At 35.2% G+C, this 16,800-nt stretch overlaps 1 protein-coding gene across 3 annotated transcripts in view; it reads left to right on the forward strand.

Annotated features, from left to right (window-relative positions):
* The window catches only part of LOC140055734 (sperm-specific sodium:proton exchanger-like), a 28,772-nt gene extending 13,377 nt beyond the window's left edge, over positions 1-15,395 (forward strand). For all 3 annotated transcript variants that reach the window (XM_072101117.1, XM_072101119.1, XM_072101118.1), the window contains 12 exons: positions 2,630-2,811; positions 3,122-3,277; positions 3,793-3,951; positions 4,180-4,446; positions 10,073-10,261; positions 10,621-10,822; positions 11,482-11,630; positions 11,890-12,015; positions 12,288-12,386; positions 12,906-13,082; positions 13,581-13,718; positions 14,697-15,395. In XM_072101117.1, the coding sequence (XP_071957218.1) occupies positions 2,630-2,811; positions 3,122-3,277; positions 3,793-3,951; positions 4,180-4,446; positions 10,073-10,261; positions 10,621-10,822; positions 11,482-11,630; positions 11,890-12,015; positions 12,288-12,386; positions 12,906-13,082; positions 13,581-13,718; positions 14,697-15,245 (2,393 nt within the window). In that variant the 3' untranslated portion in view covers positions 15,246-15,395. The remainder of the gene's footprint in view (positions 1-2,629; positions 2,812-3,121; positions 3,278-3,792; positions 3,952-4,179; positions 4,447-10,072; positions 10,262-10,620; positions 10,823-11,481; positions 11,631-11,889; positions 12,016-12,287; positions 12,387-12,905; positions 13,083-13,580; positions 13,719-14,696) is intronic.
* The last annotated feature ends 1,405 nt before the right edge of the window (positions 15,396-16,800 follow it).

Here is a 16,800-nt window from a genome sequence, read left to right on the forward strand (position 1 = left end):
AACAGGACAAATAATACTAATAATAATAATTATTATTATTAGGATCAACCAACTTTATTTTGTTGCTGTAGTGGAACTACCATGGTTCATATCACTGTATGTCTCTTCATTGTAATCTTCAGGTCTGATATAAGATTAAGTCAAAGCTCTTAAAACATTCATTAAAAAAAAATAGAAACAAGAAACAAAATCTTGTCGGGACGATAAAATACCTTTATATTCTTTTAGGCAAAATTGCCTAAAAAAATTGGGGAAAACGTTTACCTATCCTTTCATGATACAGTCATCACATGTGAAAAACAGTAAATGCTGTATGATACTGGGCAATTGTCAGTTATGTAGAGAATCGGTTAGAATTACTCATGGTAACTCAAAAACAACCGCAAGGAATTCGTTAAACAAATAAAGGTTAAATTTTAGTTAAACCAGTTGACAAGTACTTACTTGCTACGTTTCAGCTACTTTTAGTAGCCTTGTTCACGCAAATAACGTTGACATGATGTTCTGTCATTCGTCGTAGTTCGTATCCGGATATTCACCCCCTGGACATTTACCCCCCGGAAAACTACCCCCCGGACAACCACCACCTGGACCACTACCCCCTTAGGACAACTACCCCTTTAGGACAACTACCCCCCGGACAAATACCCCCCGGACAACTACCCCCTTAGGACAACTACCCCCTTAGGACAACTACCCTCTTAGGACAACTAACCCCTGGACAACTACCCCCGGACAATTACCCCCTAGGAACAATTACCCCCGGAGAATTACCCCCCCCCCCCCCCCCGGGTAATTACCCCACGGACAACTGCCTCTGACACAATACTCCCCGTAGGACAACTACCTCCTGGACCTGGACAATACTCCGAGGGCAAATAATCTTTTAGGACAACTACCTCCGTAGGACAACTAACCCCTGGACAACTACCACCCAGAAAACTATCCCTTTAGAACAGCTACCCCCCGGACGGACAACTACCACCCAGACCATTCAACAACCTGACCTCTGCAACAGCGTATAATAGGAATTAATAACTATATTTTAATTCGTTACTTTGACGAATTACTATTCATTATTGTAAACAAAAGTAAAAGATTGAACATAAATATAGCCTGGTATAAACTGAAGATTGTCACACATGATCATAGGATAGTCGAACGTATTATATAGTACTCCCTGTATTTACTGTAAAAACTGGGTTCGCTAATAATAATAATAATTTTTGCGTCAGGACAATGCTTCGATAACCACTGGTCTTAAAAGAATTAATTTTTGTCTCAAATTTGTCATTTGTATTTTTGTACACTTGAAGAATAATATCACTTTTGATATTTGACCTCAATGTTCACTCACCGAATAAACGGCGATCTTTAAATAAATTCCCCTCAAATAAACGGTGACCATGTCACTCTCATGACACATCATATGGAATAATCGGCGTCTATTTCCATTAGATTATACCCCTCCTATTGAATAAACAACTTTCTTCCAATAAATGTCCACCTAAAAACCACCTAAACAATAAACAGCCAAGGCCGTTTTTTTTCAATAAATACGGTACTTTAAATCTAGCACATCTAGGGCCTACTAACGTGCTGTTAAACAGAATAATCGGTTAAAAACGGGTGTTTCGAAACTAGAGACCCGAGACCAGAGACCATGAGACCCGAGACCCAATACGAAAAGGGAGACCTAAATATACGAAAAGGGAGACCCACGTACGAAAAGGGAGACCCCACTATACGAAAAGGGAGACCCCACTATACGAAAAGGGAGACCCTAATATACAAAAAGGGAGACCTAAATATACGAAAAGGGAGACCAAATATACGAAAAGGGAGACCCAAATATACGAAATGGGAGACCCAAATATACGAAAAAAGAGACCAGACTATACGAAAAGGGAGACCCTAATATACGAAAAGGGAGACCCAAATATAGGTCTCCCTTTTCGTATTGGGTCTCGTGTCAGGTCTCTGGTCTCGGGTCTCTAGTTTCGAAACACCCGTTAAAAACAGATGATTTCATTTTTACAGAAACCGGTCCTATATATTTGTCTACTTTTAGATTGGGGGGGGGGGGGGTAGTTGACCGGGGGGGTAGTTGACCGGGGGGTAGTTGACCGGGGGGTAGTTGTCCTAAGGGGGTAGTTGTCCTAAGGGGGTGGTTGTCCGGGGGGTAGTTGTCCGGGGGGTTGTTATCCTAAGGGGTAGTTGTCCTAAGGGGGTAGTTGTCCGGGGGGTAATTGTCCGGGGGGTAGTTGTCCTAAGGGGGTAGTTGTCCGGGTGGTAAACATCCGGGGGGGTAACTGTCTAGGGGGTAGGTGTCTTAGAACCGTCGTAGTTCGGTGAATTGCGCCACCTCTCGTCTGATTTTCAGCTTTCTGCTGGTGTCCTCATTTGGATGCTCGGGTGTCCCTTTTTATTAACTATTTATTTAATATCCATTGAAACCAGATGAAATTTTTTGAGAAGGAATTCGTTGCAGAAAAAAATGAACGGAAGATAAAAATATGAATAGGTATACACATCACGTAAAACTTCGAATTGCGTAAATAAACTCATCATATATTTTCTGTATTTACTGGTTTGTTATATATTATACACTAAATATTCTTTTTTATAGGAATGAGTGATATTTCCGTTTCTCAGAGGTTAGCAATGGCAAACGCAGTAAAGAAGGTTATGGAGACCCAATCACGAACGTTGTCAATGCTGAAGGCAGATAGATTTCTGGCTGATGCTGAATGGTCGCTTGTGGAGAGAGTCTGCGATATCAAAGATCCTTACACTTCAGAAGGAGGAGAAGTGTGTATACAATTGTTTTTAGATAATAATACTCATCAACATTTGTTTGTTGGTGATGTCAATGGTTGTTCATAATATTGTACGATTTTGAATGTTTTTATAACTAATGCAGGATACTAAGTTTAGTCCATAAAAAAGTAATGCGAACTTCTAATCATAGATACTACTTAAAAGCAATCGTTTGTAGACGAGCCAAGATTGCAACTAAGTGAACAGCTTTTATTAACTGATTCAGATTAAAGCAAATATGTAACGAAAGAAATTAGTGAGCATCGACTTCACAATAACTTTCATGTATTAATTTGTACAGACAGAGGGTGATGGTGAAACAAAGCATGACCAGATATCGGGAATACGAAAAAGCAAATGTCCAAGTTGTAAAACACTAGTACCAAACGAACCATCGAAAAAAGAGTATGATGACATGTCGGAGGAAGCTCGTCTTAGGATGCTTAAAGCAGAACGTGTACCGTACAGTATTCGTTATTATACAAATAATGATTGTTTATGAGTGCGATGGTACAAATAATTGAATGATGAAAGAAGGAATTCTATATTTCACGAGGCGAAACCCGTGTTAAGACAAAATGTCATATTTCACCGAATTTAATGATTTGTACCATCGCACAAATAATAAAAACATTCGTTATTTGTTGTAGATAAAATCTAAATAGGTTCTTGCTATTGTTGTGAAGGAGAGATCACGTCGTGCACGTCGATTCCTCCATTCGCAGAACAACAGATGGTGCATGCTGCTATTGGATTTCACGTACATTTTTTCGTACGCGATTAAAAAAAAAGAAAAAAGTAATATTAAACGATCGGTAAATAGTACGTGCTATTGCACTCCATGTGACCCACAATCGTCCAATCAAATGACAGGAATTTATTTAGGTGCTATATAATCTTCGATATGTGATTTGCATTTATTAAAACTACAAGCCGTAATATGAACTTTAATTGAGTATTTTTTAATTATAGATCAGTTATTGGAAACAATTTGAACATGGAATGCTATCGAGAGAAGCAACTCGAGTTTTGGTTGGTTGCACAGAATCAGCGGCCGATGTTCACGACGAATTGATTAAAGTTGATGAGATTAAAAAGAACTGGCAGATTAAAGGCATATATCCATATATGGTTAGTTAAACTTGTTTATTTAAACTTAAATCGTTTTAATATATACACAATATCATTTAAACGTTTCTTATAATAATAGGTATATTTTAAAAAAGAAAATAATCAACTACAACTCAAATCAATTCAAGTATCTCCATCATTTTTGTACAATTTTGACGGATAACTTTTTTAAAATAATCCTATTAAAGCATAACAAATACGAATAACTCATTGTTTGTTCTCTTTTAGAAACGCAAATTTGAAGAGTGGATAAGTGTGAAAAAGAAAGAAAGCATACCACCACCAAGTAACAAGTTCCAAAATATCTTCTTTAAAATCTCTATGCATCAAGCATTCGAGCTGTTCATTTACTTCGTCATCTTTGCCAACATGGTACCGATTATTTTGGAGTTCGTTATAGATACAGAGCACTTACGGTACGACGATTACAAACCAGTTATGCGAATTTCGAACTTCATTTTTATGTCTATTTACATCTTGGAGGCAATGATAAAGGTAACTAATGATGTAGAGAAATTATCAAATTGCACAGTATACCATTCTACTTATATATATAATATATACTTATGTATAATGTATATAACTTTTGTATAAATAAGTGTAACTAACACCCATTAACAAATTGAGGGCGTACTTTACGCGTAGAATACCAAATAAGGTAATGTTCGTCACGCTTTCTCAATTCACAATCAGTACATAGATTTCTACGCGATTAAATCTAATTCTAGGGCTATTATAAGAATAAGTTATATATATTTATATAAATAAATGAAAGACACTAGTAAATTACCAACTGAACATTTTATTGCACTACAGGCTGTTTCATGAGTATGAACTCAATCTTCAGGTGCTTGGCTCTGAATGATAGTCACAAGTGAATACAAAAAGCTATAATGAAGTCTTAAGGCAAACTGTTTATGTGAACAATAGTATGCTAATTAGCAAGTACAACACATCTCTATTTCCTGGACAGTCTATTGTTAACCAAATTCTTATTATCTAAATTACTGATACTTTAGTAGAAACTTTCTCCTATGTCTACATGCCCTGACTAATTCGCTCTACATTTTGTATTGAGCACTTTCGCTTTCATGGTCTGCGTTAAATTCACCACGATTTATATATATATATATATATATATATATATATATATATATATAACTTATAGTCCAGTCAATCTACGTTTTTTGGTGGACAAAATTGCAATAAATGATTTTATACACTTATTTGATAGATACAAATATCAGGTCATCTAGGTCACCTGTTTGGACTATTACAACTTGTCAATAATACGTATAAGCAACAAAAAGAGAGCTTTAAGACTCCTTCGAGTAGGCTTTAATTTTAAAGACCACTTACACATACCGCGGTATAGCAAAGACTACTTGCTATGTATATATATAATTATACCCGGCTAAGCGCTAAGACCGTTTATAGACTAGATTAATTTTTTCCGGTATCACACAGATGCCGTGATCAGTAATTTCAATAATACATTTGTTTATTTAATATTAAGATAAGATAAGATAAGATAAGATAACTTTTATTGATCCTCAAAAAGGAAATTCATTGCTCGTCATAATAACAAAGAAAACACTATAAAAACAAATATAGCATAAAACCATTCATATAAAAACATCTAAAAAATTACAATATAAAATTATTAGTCCAGTAAAATATCACCTTCACCATTGCATAACGTTAGTAGTCAACGAGATTCTCACCGTAGGTTCTAAACATTATGTAAAGATCATTTATATATGTTGCGTCGCGTAAAAGTTGGGATTTGTGGAGAAAATGAAGTTTTTATACGCAGTTTTTGCTTCCTATCGTCGTGGTTTGTTTTCATCGAAAAATGACGTCATGGGGCATAAGTGAATGACACGCCATTGTCGACATTTGCGTTCGTATTAAAAAGTGAATTTTAAATGTACGAATATGGTATTAATTATCTGTATTACATTGTATTATTATGTATCGCATATATAACAAGTCATTTTGATAAAAAATAAGTCAAATAAATATGAAAAACAAAAGAAAATTGTGATTTTTGCATGTCATCTGAAGTGACCTTCCATACAATGTGATAGCGCCCTCTATAAGTATTGATACACTCGCACTTCAAACTGCAAGCTTTTTGTTGTTATAAATTCATTCATTCAGAAATACAATTTAAGGAAGGAATCGAATCAAGGGCATTATTACTTGGTTTACTATATATTTATGATGTTTTCCCCAAAAATAATTACTACATTTTGCGAATTGTAGATGTACCGGCGGTATGAAATTAAAAAAAAGCTGTTTATGCGGTCTGTAGCCTAACGATATAATAATAATTATATGTATAAAATAATTGTTACTTTTTTCTGATAGATCAGTATGAATAATAATGTTTACTTAACGCTGCTTTAAGCACCATATTTAAAAAAAAAGAAACAAATTGATTTAAGCTTACTTTTTGTCACGTTTTCGGTAATTAATCGTCTTCTTCGCTCTCACTATCTGATTCGTCACTGTTCTCATCATCCGATTCTGTTTGAAGAGGCCCCAGCAAATCGTTATCGCCAACGCACCATCCGTTATTGTCTTGGGGTTTCGGCAACTCTTAAATCGGCGTTAGTGCGAGCTTCCAGATCATGACCAAGATAGTTCGATCGTGCGTCGTATATGTTGATGCAAGCATCTACGCGACGGTGGAAAGTTAGCTAAATCAATGTTTTTTAACACTGATTATCCGTCTTTTTCCTTGCATTTCCTGCGAAGAAAGTAAAATCTAAGTTCATCGGTACTCCTTGCTTTCGATCGGGATCCATATAAGACAGCGATGTTTTTTTTTTATATTGTTACATTTTGTTTCGTCCATTATTGCAAAAGTCCTATTCGATACAGGCAGTGGCAGGAATCGACGAATAACCAATCTCACCAGTTTAGCCACCACTGAAATCACCCCAAGTCGATGTAATGCCATTCTAGGGCTGCATGCGTTCACAAAGTGCAGCACGACCAGCGCTTTCAAGGGAAAAGGAAAATTAAAGGCCATTAAACTTGTCGAAAAATATCCAAAATTTGAAGAGGTTTTCAAGAAAGTAGGAGAAAGTTGGAAAGGAGAAGAAGAGTTAATGTTGGAACTGGAATAGTTCACGTGCCTATTATTATTATATGGATTCCGTTCGAAAGCAAGGCGTAGGCCTACCGATGAACTTAGATTTGACTTTTTTCGCAGGAAATGCAAGAAAAAAAACCCGGAATAATCAGTGTTAAAAAAACATTGATTTAAAAATTAGCTAACTTTCCACCGTCGCGTAGATGCTTGCATCAACATATACAACGCACGATGATCGAACTATCAAGTCAGGATCTGTGGAGGCTCGCACTAACACCGATTTTACGAGTTGCCGAAACCCCAAGACAATAACGGATGGTGCGTTGGCGATAACGATTTGCTGGGGCCTTTGTGGTGTGAAAGCGAGATTCTTCCAACAGAATTGAACGAGCGATTGCTGAGAACTACTCCTTTAAGTCGGATGATGAGAACAGTGACGAATCAGATAGTGAGAGTGAAGAAGATCGACAACTAATTACCGAAAACGTGACAAAAAATAGGCTTAAATCAATTTGTTTCTTTTCTTTTTAATAGGGTGCTTAAAGCAGCGCTAAGTAAACATATTCATACTGATTTATCAGAAAAAAGTAACAATTATTTTATACATATAATTATTATTATATCGTTAGGCTACAGACCGCGTAAACATCTACAATTCGCAAAATGTACATACTAGTAATTATTTTTGGGGAAAACATCATAAATATATAATAAACCAAGTAATAATGCCCTTGATTCGATTCCTTCCTTAAATTGTATTTCTGAATGAATGAATATAACAACAAAAAGCTTGCAGTTTGAAGTGCGAGTGTATCAATACTTATAGAGGGCGCTATCACATTGTATGGAAGGTCACTTCAGATGACATGCAAAAATCACAATTTTCCTTTGTTTTTCATATTTATTTGACTTATTTTTTATCAAAATGACTTGTTATATATGTGATACATAATAATACAATGTAATACAGATAATTAATACCATATTCGTACATTTAAAATTCACTTTTTAATACAAACGCAAATGTCGACAATGGCGTGTCATTCACTTATGCCCCATGACGTCATTTTTCGATGAAAACAAACCACGACGAAAGGAAGCAAAAACTGCGTATAAAAACTTCATTTTCTCTACAAATCCCAACTTTTACGCGACGCAACATCAATAAATGATCTTTACATAATGTTTAGAACCTACGGTGAGAATCTCGTTGACTACTAACGTTATGCAATGGTGAAGGTGATATTTTACTGGACTATATCTTCTTGACTTCCTGTTGTACTGGATGATACCGGAGGGAATAAAGGATTTAGCAAATCGATTTGTTTTCACACTGAGGAGCCTCAATCTACCACTTGGATTAAGTTGGTCTATGATCACTTTGTGGAGAGGATGAGAGGCATCCGACTCAATGCGTTCGAAATCTTTCTGGAGGTGTTCTAGGTGCACATCGGTAAAGGAAGGCAGTTCCAGACCAATCATTTTACCAGCCCGACGGATGAAAGTTTCAAGGCGTCCTTTATTCCCTCCGGTAACATTACCAGCCCAACAGGAGAGGCAATACGTCCAAACACTACATATAACGGATCTATAGAACGAAAGTAACATCAAATCACAGGAGTTAAATTTATATAAAGTTCTCATACAATACATTCTGGGACTTAATTTTTTGCTGATGAAGTCTATATGGTCTCCCCAACTCAGTTTATCATTGAAAACAATTCCTAGATACTTGTACTGGTCAACAATTTCAATTTCTTTACCTTTGATAGTGATTGGTTGAAAATTAAATTTATGTTTAGTCCTAAAATCAATGATCATCCCCTTTGTTTTTGATGCATTTATTTGGAGATAATTATCGTCACAAAATTTAACAAATCTTTGTATTTCGCTACGATAATTTTCATCATTGTTTGAAACTATGAGACCAATAGTACTAGTGTCATCAGCGAATTTAACAACGGGGCAAAGCTCATCATTTAAAGATCTGTAATCCGCCGTATACAAGGAATATAATTTAGGTGCGTTGACAGTACCCTGAGGAACACCGGTGTCAGAGGTTACGATTTCTGACTTAACACCATTAATATTAACAAATTGTTTTCTATCACAAATGAAATTTAAAACTAAACGAACAATCGGACGGGGAAACTCCATATTCAACATTTTGTCTGCTAAGATATGGGGTTGTATGGTATTAAACGCAGATTGAAAATCAAAATACATAATACGTGCCGAGTGGCCTTTCTTTACATTATCTAGATGTGAATACAATTTATGTAATTTAAAATAAATCGCATCACTGGTACTACGGAGTGATCGGTAAGCAAATTGCAACGGGTCTAACACTTTTTCAGCATAAGGTTGCATAATTTTTAAAATAATACGTTCCAATATTTTCATCGCGACAGACGTGAGTGCAACGGGTCTCAAATCATTCATGCTGTTAATCTTAGGTTTCTTAGGTACCGGTATTATGCATGAAAGTTTCCAAATATCCGGGAACGCATGATAAGAAAGACACATATTGAAAATAAATGTAAATATACCATCAAGGTGAGGAGAGCAGACCTTAAGTACTCGTGGTGGGATTCTATCCGGCCCAGCAGCCTTCGATGAATTGAGTTTCATGAATTCGTTATGTACATCAGAAATGCTTATACTAAATTTGGGATCATCTTCAGTCACCCGACACAAGCTAAATAGAGCCTCTCTTTCTTTTTTAAAATCATGAACATTAAAACGGTTATAAAATTCATTTAACTCATTAACATATTGCACAGTAACATTCGGAATCGAGGTGGGTGTATTGGTTATCAATGCATACCTTTATATACGAAAATGGCGTATTAAGGACAATAAACAGTTTAATTGTTTGTTTGCGCGTGAATCCGGAAATTCCATTGGAAGTTGTGACAAATCTATGTTTATAAATTTCTATTTTGCAGGCCTATACAAACAAACATTAATTTTCTACGTCAAAAAAGTATATCACAATAACATTCTTTCTCTTACTAGGGGATTGGATTGCGGAAATACTATGTTTTAAGTCATTGGAACAAATTTGACTTACTTATAATACTGGTGTCAATAATCGATATTGTGATTGATGAAACATTGACCGATATCAATATGAACACCAGCGTGCTGAAGATTCCAAAATTATTCCGTACATTTAGGAGTTTACGTATGCTGCGTCTAGTAAAGGTACCACATAATATTTTAGTTAATATTCATGGTGGTATGTATATTTATATGAAATTAATCCGAATATATTCACACGCAATATACGCACACACAAACAAACAAAAATTTCCATAAATGTATAGATTGATTGATAATTGAAGAATTAGTTTAACATTTCACAGTAAAGCCGTAAATTATCCTGCTTGATTCGAACTTTATAGTTTCTAAATAAATACTACCTGTACCAGGTTACCTAGGTTTGCTGGAGAAGAAACACACACACACACACATTGTTAGATTACAGTATAGTCAGGAATTTAGCATATCTTAAATAGAAAAGAAAAATATTTTTTAAGTAACATGCAATTTTTGATCTCCAGGCACTCATTCCAAGAATTATGGGTTTCTTAAACACCCGAATTAACAAGAAATTGAGTTTAGGTTATGATGTTGGTAAAGGATTTGTTATTGGTGAAGAAGAGGTCAGTAAACTTGTTGAACATATGGTGGACAATAAGGACATCCTAAAAGATTTAAAGCGCAGATCAGAATTATCTCGTCTTGAAGTTATACGTGAACTCGGTAAACTATTTTAAGGTGTAAAACAAATTACATCACAACATGGAACGTGAAGTTCCGCCCACATTGTAACCAAATGAATTACGTTGGGAACGTTATTTCTGTAAATGATGCCATACCAAAATATTTCAGCCAACTGAAAAAACTCGAACTCCGGTTTCTTTATATTAAGAGGCCATTTCTTTAGACAATTACATCTGTCTAAGTTGAATAGTATACAAATAATGAATGTTTGTTAGTGCAATGGTACAAATAATGGCACGAGGTGAATGATGAAAGGTTATATCAACGAGGCAAAGCCGAGTTGATATAACCTTTCATCATTCACCAAGTGCCATTATTTGTACCATTACACGAATACAAAACATTCATTATTTGTTTTATATAACATCTAAATAACAAACAAAAATGTTTCAAAAAGTAATATTTAACGATCGTTGAATAGTGCGTACTATTGCACGCCATGTGACCCACATTCGTCCAATCAAATGACAGGAATTTATATAGGTGTTATATAATACACATTGCACAACAGAGATGAAAAAACGACATTACTTACATTACTTACCCTTACACTGATTTACATTGATGGCTACCGAAATGTAATACTGGTATATAATAGAAAAGTAATTAGTTTCATAGCGGATGTGTTGTTTTTTAAGGTCTTTTACAGCGAGAACATCCTGGCATTGCAGTTTCGGTAAAAACACGTCAAGCTATTCGCACAGTCCTCAACCATTCACGTGATACAATTACAGAGTTACAAGGAGCTGGTCTTCTTGATGAAACTGACGCACACAAATTACAAATGGTAACAACGATTCTTTATTTAATATAGAATCGTTTGTTGATTATCGATGTTTACCTGTATCATGTTACTTAAATTTAAGATAGTACCGAGAATCGTCTTGAGGCTATTCTACACACTAAGCATGATATTACATTACGGCATATTATTGTTGTTATACTAGACAACCGATTGTTAACAAACCACTCTAGGCGATATTTTACTCTTTTCTGATTACTTTATCTACTTAAACAAATTTAAACTTCATTTTTTGCTAATCAAGAACGTAGAGGTTAGGATGAAACGATTATTAAATGCACCGGCTTCGATTCCACCCCCACCTCCTGAGTTTTTACTGAAAAATGTTGCATGGTTAGAAGGAGATACAAAACTCATAGAGTTTATTAAGGTAATGTTATACTCTTTGATACAATTTAAATATTGCGGAAAAATTTTGAAATCCACCAAGAAAGAACTATATCGCTAAAGCTCTGTTTACACTTTCAAACTTTATGTGACAAAACATGTGATGACGTCATATCAATACCATTATTTAGGCACATCACACATTGTTTGTCAAACTAGTTTGATAGCGTAGACAGAGCTAGCTAGTCTAGCTATACCTTGTGTAAGAGCCAGTATCTATTATAAATCAGTAACGTCTACATACTTGTAATTTAGTCAAGAGCTGAATTATTGCACTACGACTTTGGCGAGGTGATTATCAAACAAGGAGAGAAACCAAATGGAATATATCTAATTGTATCCGGCATGATCAAGGTATATTTTTGGCATATATTAATTTTACAACAAAGTTATTATCTTTAGTGTAATCGCAGATAAAAAAGTGCTTCACAATGGAGAGAAACCCATGACGTATGGCTGCACTATTTATAATTTTACTTTTGTAACCTGTTTTGGCCTGGTTGTGGGTTCTTCATAATATTTTAGATTATTAATCATAATTATTATACCAATATCGCTGTTATTTTTTCAGAGCACCTGACATTCGCATTAATTTCATTCTACCTATAATTATTATATAGTATATCTATGGGTGTTGATATAAGTTTGCGGTACACCACGTATATTAGTTCAGCATTTAATTTCGCCATGCAAACCTTCAAACAATATAATATCTATGGTTATTGTACATATTTCATAATTTACAAATTCTAAAATAATTTTTCTTTCTCATTTTTAGATTCGTAGAGAGTTTTGTTTAGAGTTTGTGTATGCTTATTATTTTAAACGTACCGAATAAATAATTATTTAGGCTTATATTTTTTTTTGCTTAAGTTATTGGGGTCGACTGAAAACTTAGACCACGAACATCAGCAAACGCTGGCATCAATCAATAGAGGAGCAACTGACGTGTTTGAAGACTATCTTACAGCCGGTAACGTCATTGGTGAAATGGGTCTTTTGACTGGAAAGCCTAGAAATGCAACAGTTACATGTGAAACATCTGTACTGGTAAGGAATGACAGTTAAATGAATTTGATTTGATTCTAGTAAGTCTAAAGGAATATATTGCAATTTAATAAATACAATACACTAGCTAGTATTCTTAAAAATAACTACAGTACGACTTGAAAAGTACTATAGCTCAATCAATTCATAAATAAACAAAGGCGGGGTTTGCACTTCACCTAATGAATTTGGTCGACTATTAGACGTTTGAAAAACAAAAGATAAATTTTGAGGGGAAAATACGACAAAACAAATCTTTATATAAAGTGTACAAAGATGATCAAGAAACACACTAGCCTGACCACAAAAAGGTACTAACTAGGCCCTCAAAAAACCTCTCTCGTGTTGAAATAATTGACATGACTGTTTTATAATACGGGTATTCGGAAAATAAAAAAAAGTACACTAGAAAATTGCATAGTGTGTGTTGTAGACTATAGTTATAGCAACCAAACTATCACGTTTGCGCAATAAAAATAAACATGTCTTAACTCCAAAAAGGTTTATTATATCAACTTGGACGACATGCATGTTGCTATTGACACGTTCACATTGGAACCATCGCTTGAAAGTCGTTTATGGCGTGTGTGTGGAATTCGAATCGCAACACAATTGCTATTAGAACAAATGAGCTATCAGGTAAAAGTATTGAATGCATTCTTCAGAATTAAAATTTAAGTTCACTACACATATTAAACATGTTTACTAATGAATAGATACTTCGCCAAATTTTGCGTTTCTATATTTACACAATGTTTATCACATAACTTAGTGAATCAACTTGTGAAATTTTTTCTGAACTAAATTTGATCTTGACTAAAGCTTTCTTCCCAACGCAAGGACGTAAGTGCAACACATGCGATTTGACGAATAAAAAACACCACCTCGGATAATGCATTGCTTTTGATTGGTTGAATTAATTGTGGGAACCAAGCGAGTTCCGACCCGTTGACACCTGGCTTTTTTCCACCGGCTTTTTGCCACTCGGCCTGTTACTACCTTAGGTATGTTGCCACCTGGTCTTTTGAAACCCGACCTGTTGCCACCCGGCCTTTTGCCACCCGGCTTTTTGCCACTCCCAGCCTTTTGTGATTTCTGAGTATAATTTGCACTTCTTAATTAGGCCTGCAATTAAATTAAAATGTTTATGAAACAGAAATCAATGTAGTTTTAATTTTTAGGCTATTCGGAAAGTTTTTAAAGTCACATATCATGTTTACCACTTAATGGTTTGTATTTATCTATATATTAGCCCAGAGACGCTACGCTCCTTTGTCGCAATCATCCCAGTTTGTAACAGACCGGGTGGAAACTGGGCGGGTTGCAACAGGCCGGGTAGCAACAGGCCGGGTGGCAAATAGCCGGGTGGCAAATAGCCGGGTGGCAAATAGCCTAGTGTGGCAATGGACCGGGTGGCAAAAGACCGGTTGGCTGAAGGCCCGGTGGCAAAGGGCCGGGTGGCAAAAGTTTGGGTGACAATGGGCCGGGTGGAAAAGGGCCAGGTGGCAACGGGACTAAACCAGAATCAAGCATAATATACGAGTTGCGTCAAATTATTGAGCAAAATGTTATAAATAAACTTAATTGTTATTATAAATGGTTTTAATGTATTTTTAGGGCTGGACACAAGAGAAGGTAAAGCTCCATCTAGAAAGATCTATTTTAGTGGATCTAAAAGAGTGCAATTATGTATTTGACATCGAGGACACCATGGATGATGTACTACTAATCCAGGGATCTGCAATAAACGCACATTCACGTGATGAGTTATTTGCTCCTTGTGTTATTAACAGAAATGTCCACAGATTACAATTTTCACGTGATCAAGAGCCAGAACCAAAATTGATGGTAGTTTTAAACACAGACATTGTAGCGACAGAGTTGGAAGTTGTGACGTCTTGCCTTGATATACATGGAGCAAAATCTGAAACACACAGTCATTTGTGTTCAGAACACAATCTACGGAAAAGATCAAAATCATTGGCTGTTGGAGAAGAAGATGACTTTGTAGAGAGCAGAATGGATTCAAATCGATTCCGAAACAACAAGATAGCGCCACAACTTTTAAACCACCAGCATCCTCGGAGTCTTGGTCCACTAACTAGAGGAAGTATCTCACTTTACACAGAAACACCAAGTATAAGAAAAGACGATGAAATCGTTTAAAAAGATCTGAACAGTAAATATTAATGTAAAAGCCTACTGTGGGAAGTTAATTTATAAAATACACAATTTATTTTTAATGTTGTAAAGTAGGCCTACTAAAAGAATCAATAAAAATATATATTCTGTGATAGTTTACTTCAATGTATTTACTGTACTTGCATCTACACTATAGATAAAATGACAATGTTCGCAAACTTCAAAAAAAAGAAAACACACATTTAGTAAAAGATGATAGACTAGAAACAATAATGGTAATATCATTATTCATGGGGAGACAACTAAAATGCATTCGTCATTGTTGTCTAAAGGAATCTTTAATTGTCTAATGTAACCTCTGTTAATACTAAAATGCCAGGCTGAGCAAAATTAGTCTGTTTTCAACACTTTAACCAAAGCTGGTCCTGTAATTGATTAATTATTTGGCGTACAATAGAATGTGTCACACTCCAATATACAGTACCATCAATTTATAGGCGGGGTATTATGCAGAAATAGTCAATGGTTTATATAATAAAATAGTTTTTTTGTAAAGAATTAGTTTAGATCCTAATGGTACTACAACATTCAATTTGCTTTCTCAAGTAGTAGACTGTTGATATAGGTTACAGTCTGTTAATACGTCACCTTGGTGTTTTTTAGAGCGCTGTGTTTTGTTGCGACAATAATATCTCTATGGTAAGTAGTTTTGTTGGCGAATGGTGTATATCAGGGAGGCTTCCTTAATGTGTATAAATGAAGAATTTTTTTTTGATATAGTGAGTACGTTTGTCGGCGGCTGTACGAGGAAGGTTATGTGGCCGTATTCACCAACCTCACAGTTTTCCGTTTGATCACTGCAGGTAAACAAGTTTTTGTATGCTGCTGTGTTGATGGAACAAACGTTCCATTTTCAAATCGTTAAAGTTTAAAATAAATAACGATAAAATTGATTGAGCCAGACCGCAAATATTCGCTCATTTTTACGCGATCTTCGATGGTTTTAACCACTTGATGTAACCGTGTTTACTAATTAAATTGAGTGAGATAATTAGTTATTGACAATTTAAACTAATTCAGGTTGAACGATTTGCCCCAAATAGGGTTTTTTCCGATCGTGGTATACACTGCCCAATAGATGTCCATCTTGAAAAATACCCGCACACATAATTCGAGGATGCTTCTCATTTACCAATCTCCTTATACAATAATTGTTTTTAATGGCTGGAAACCTGTTATATAGCTCCAGTACTGCAGCAGCATGTTAAGGACAGACCGACCGACAAAACTATTTTAATAGATTTTATATACGTTAAAACACCCCTATTGATCGATAAATTTATACATAAATCATTATTTTTGATGCGCAAATTTCTTACTGAGTGCGGGTACTGTTAGATATATAATAGACTAGGCATTTCGTTTTAAAAGCAAAAAAACATGTTTTAAGGTAATTTTGTGGTGCAGAATTCAAATGTAACTGGATCAATTTTTAGATCTTCACCCTTAAAATGTGAAAAACAAAATGGCCGCCATTTCAGACTCATTTTGGCTTATAACTTAACTTTTAAGTGACGTA

This window comes from Antedon mediterranea, chromosome 7, assembly GCF_964355755.1.
Source record: "Antedon mediterranea chromosome 7, ecAntMedi1.1, whole genome shotgun sequence".
In the NCBI taxonomy this organism is placed as follows: domain Eukaryota; kingdom Metazoa; phylum Echinodermata; class Crinoidea; order Comatulida; family Antedonidae; genus Antedon; species Antedon mediterranea.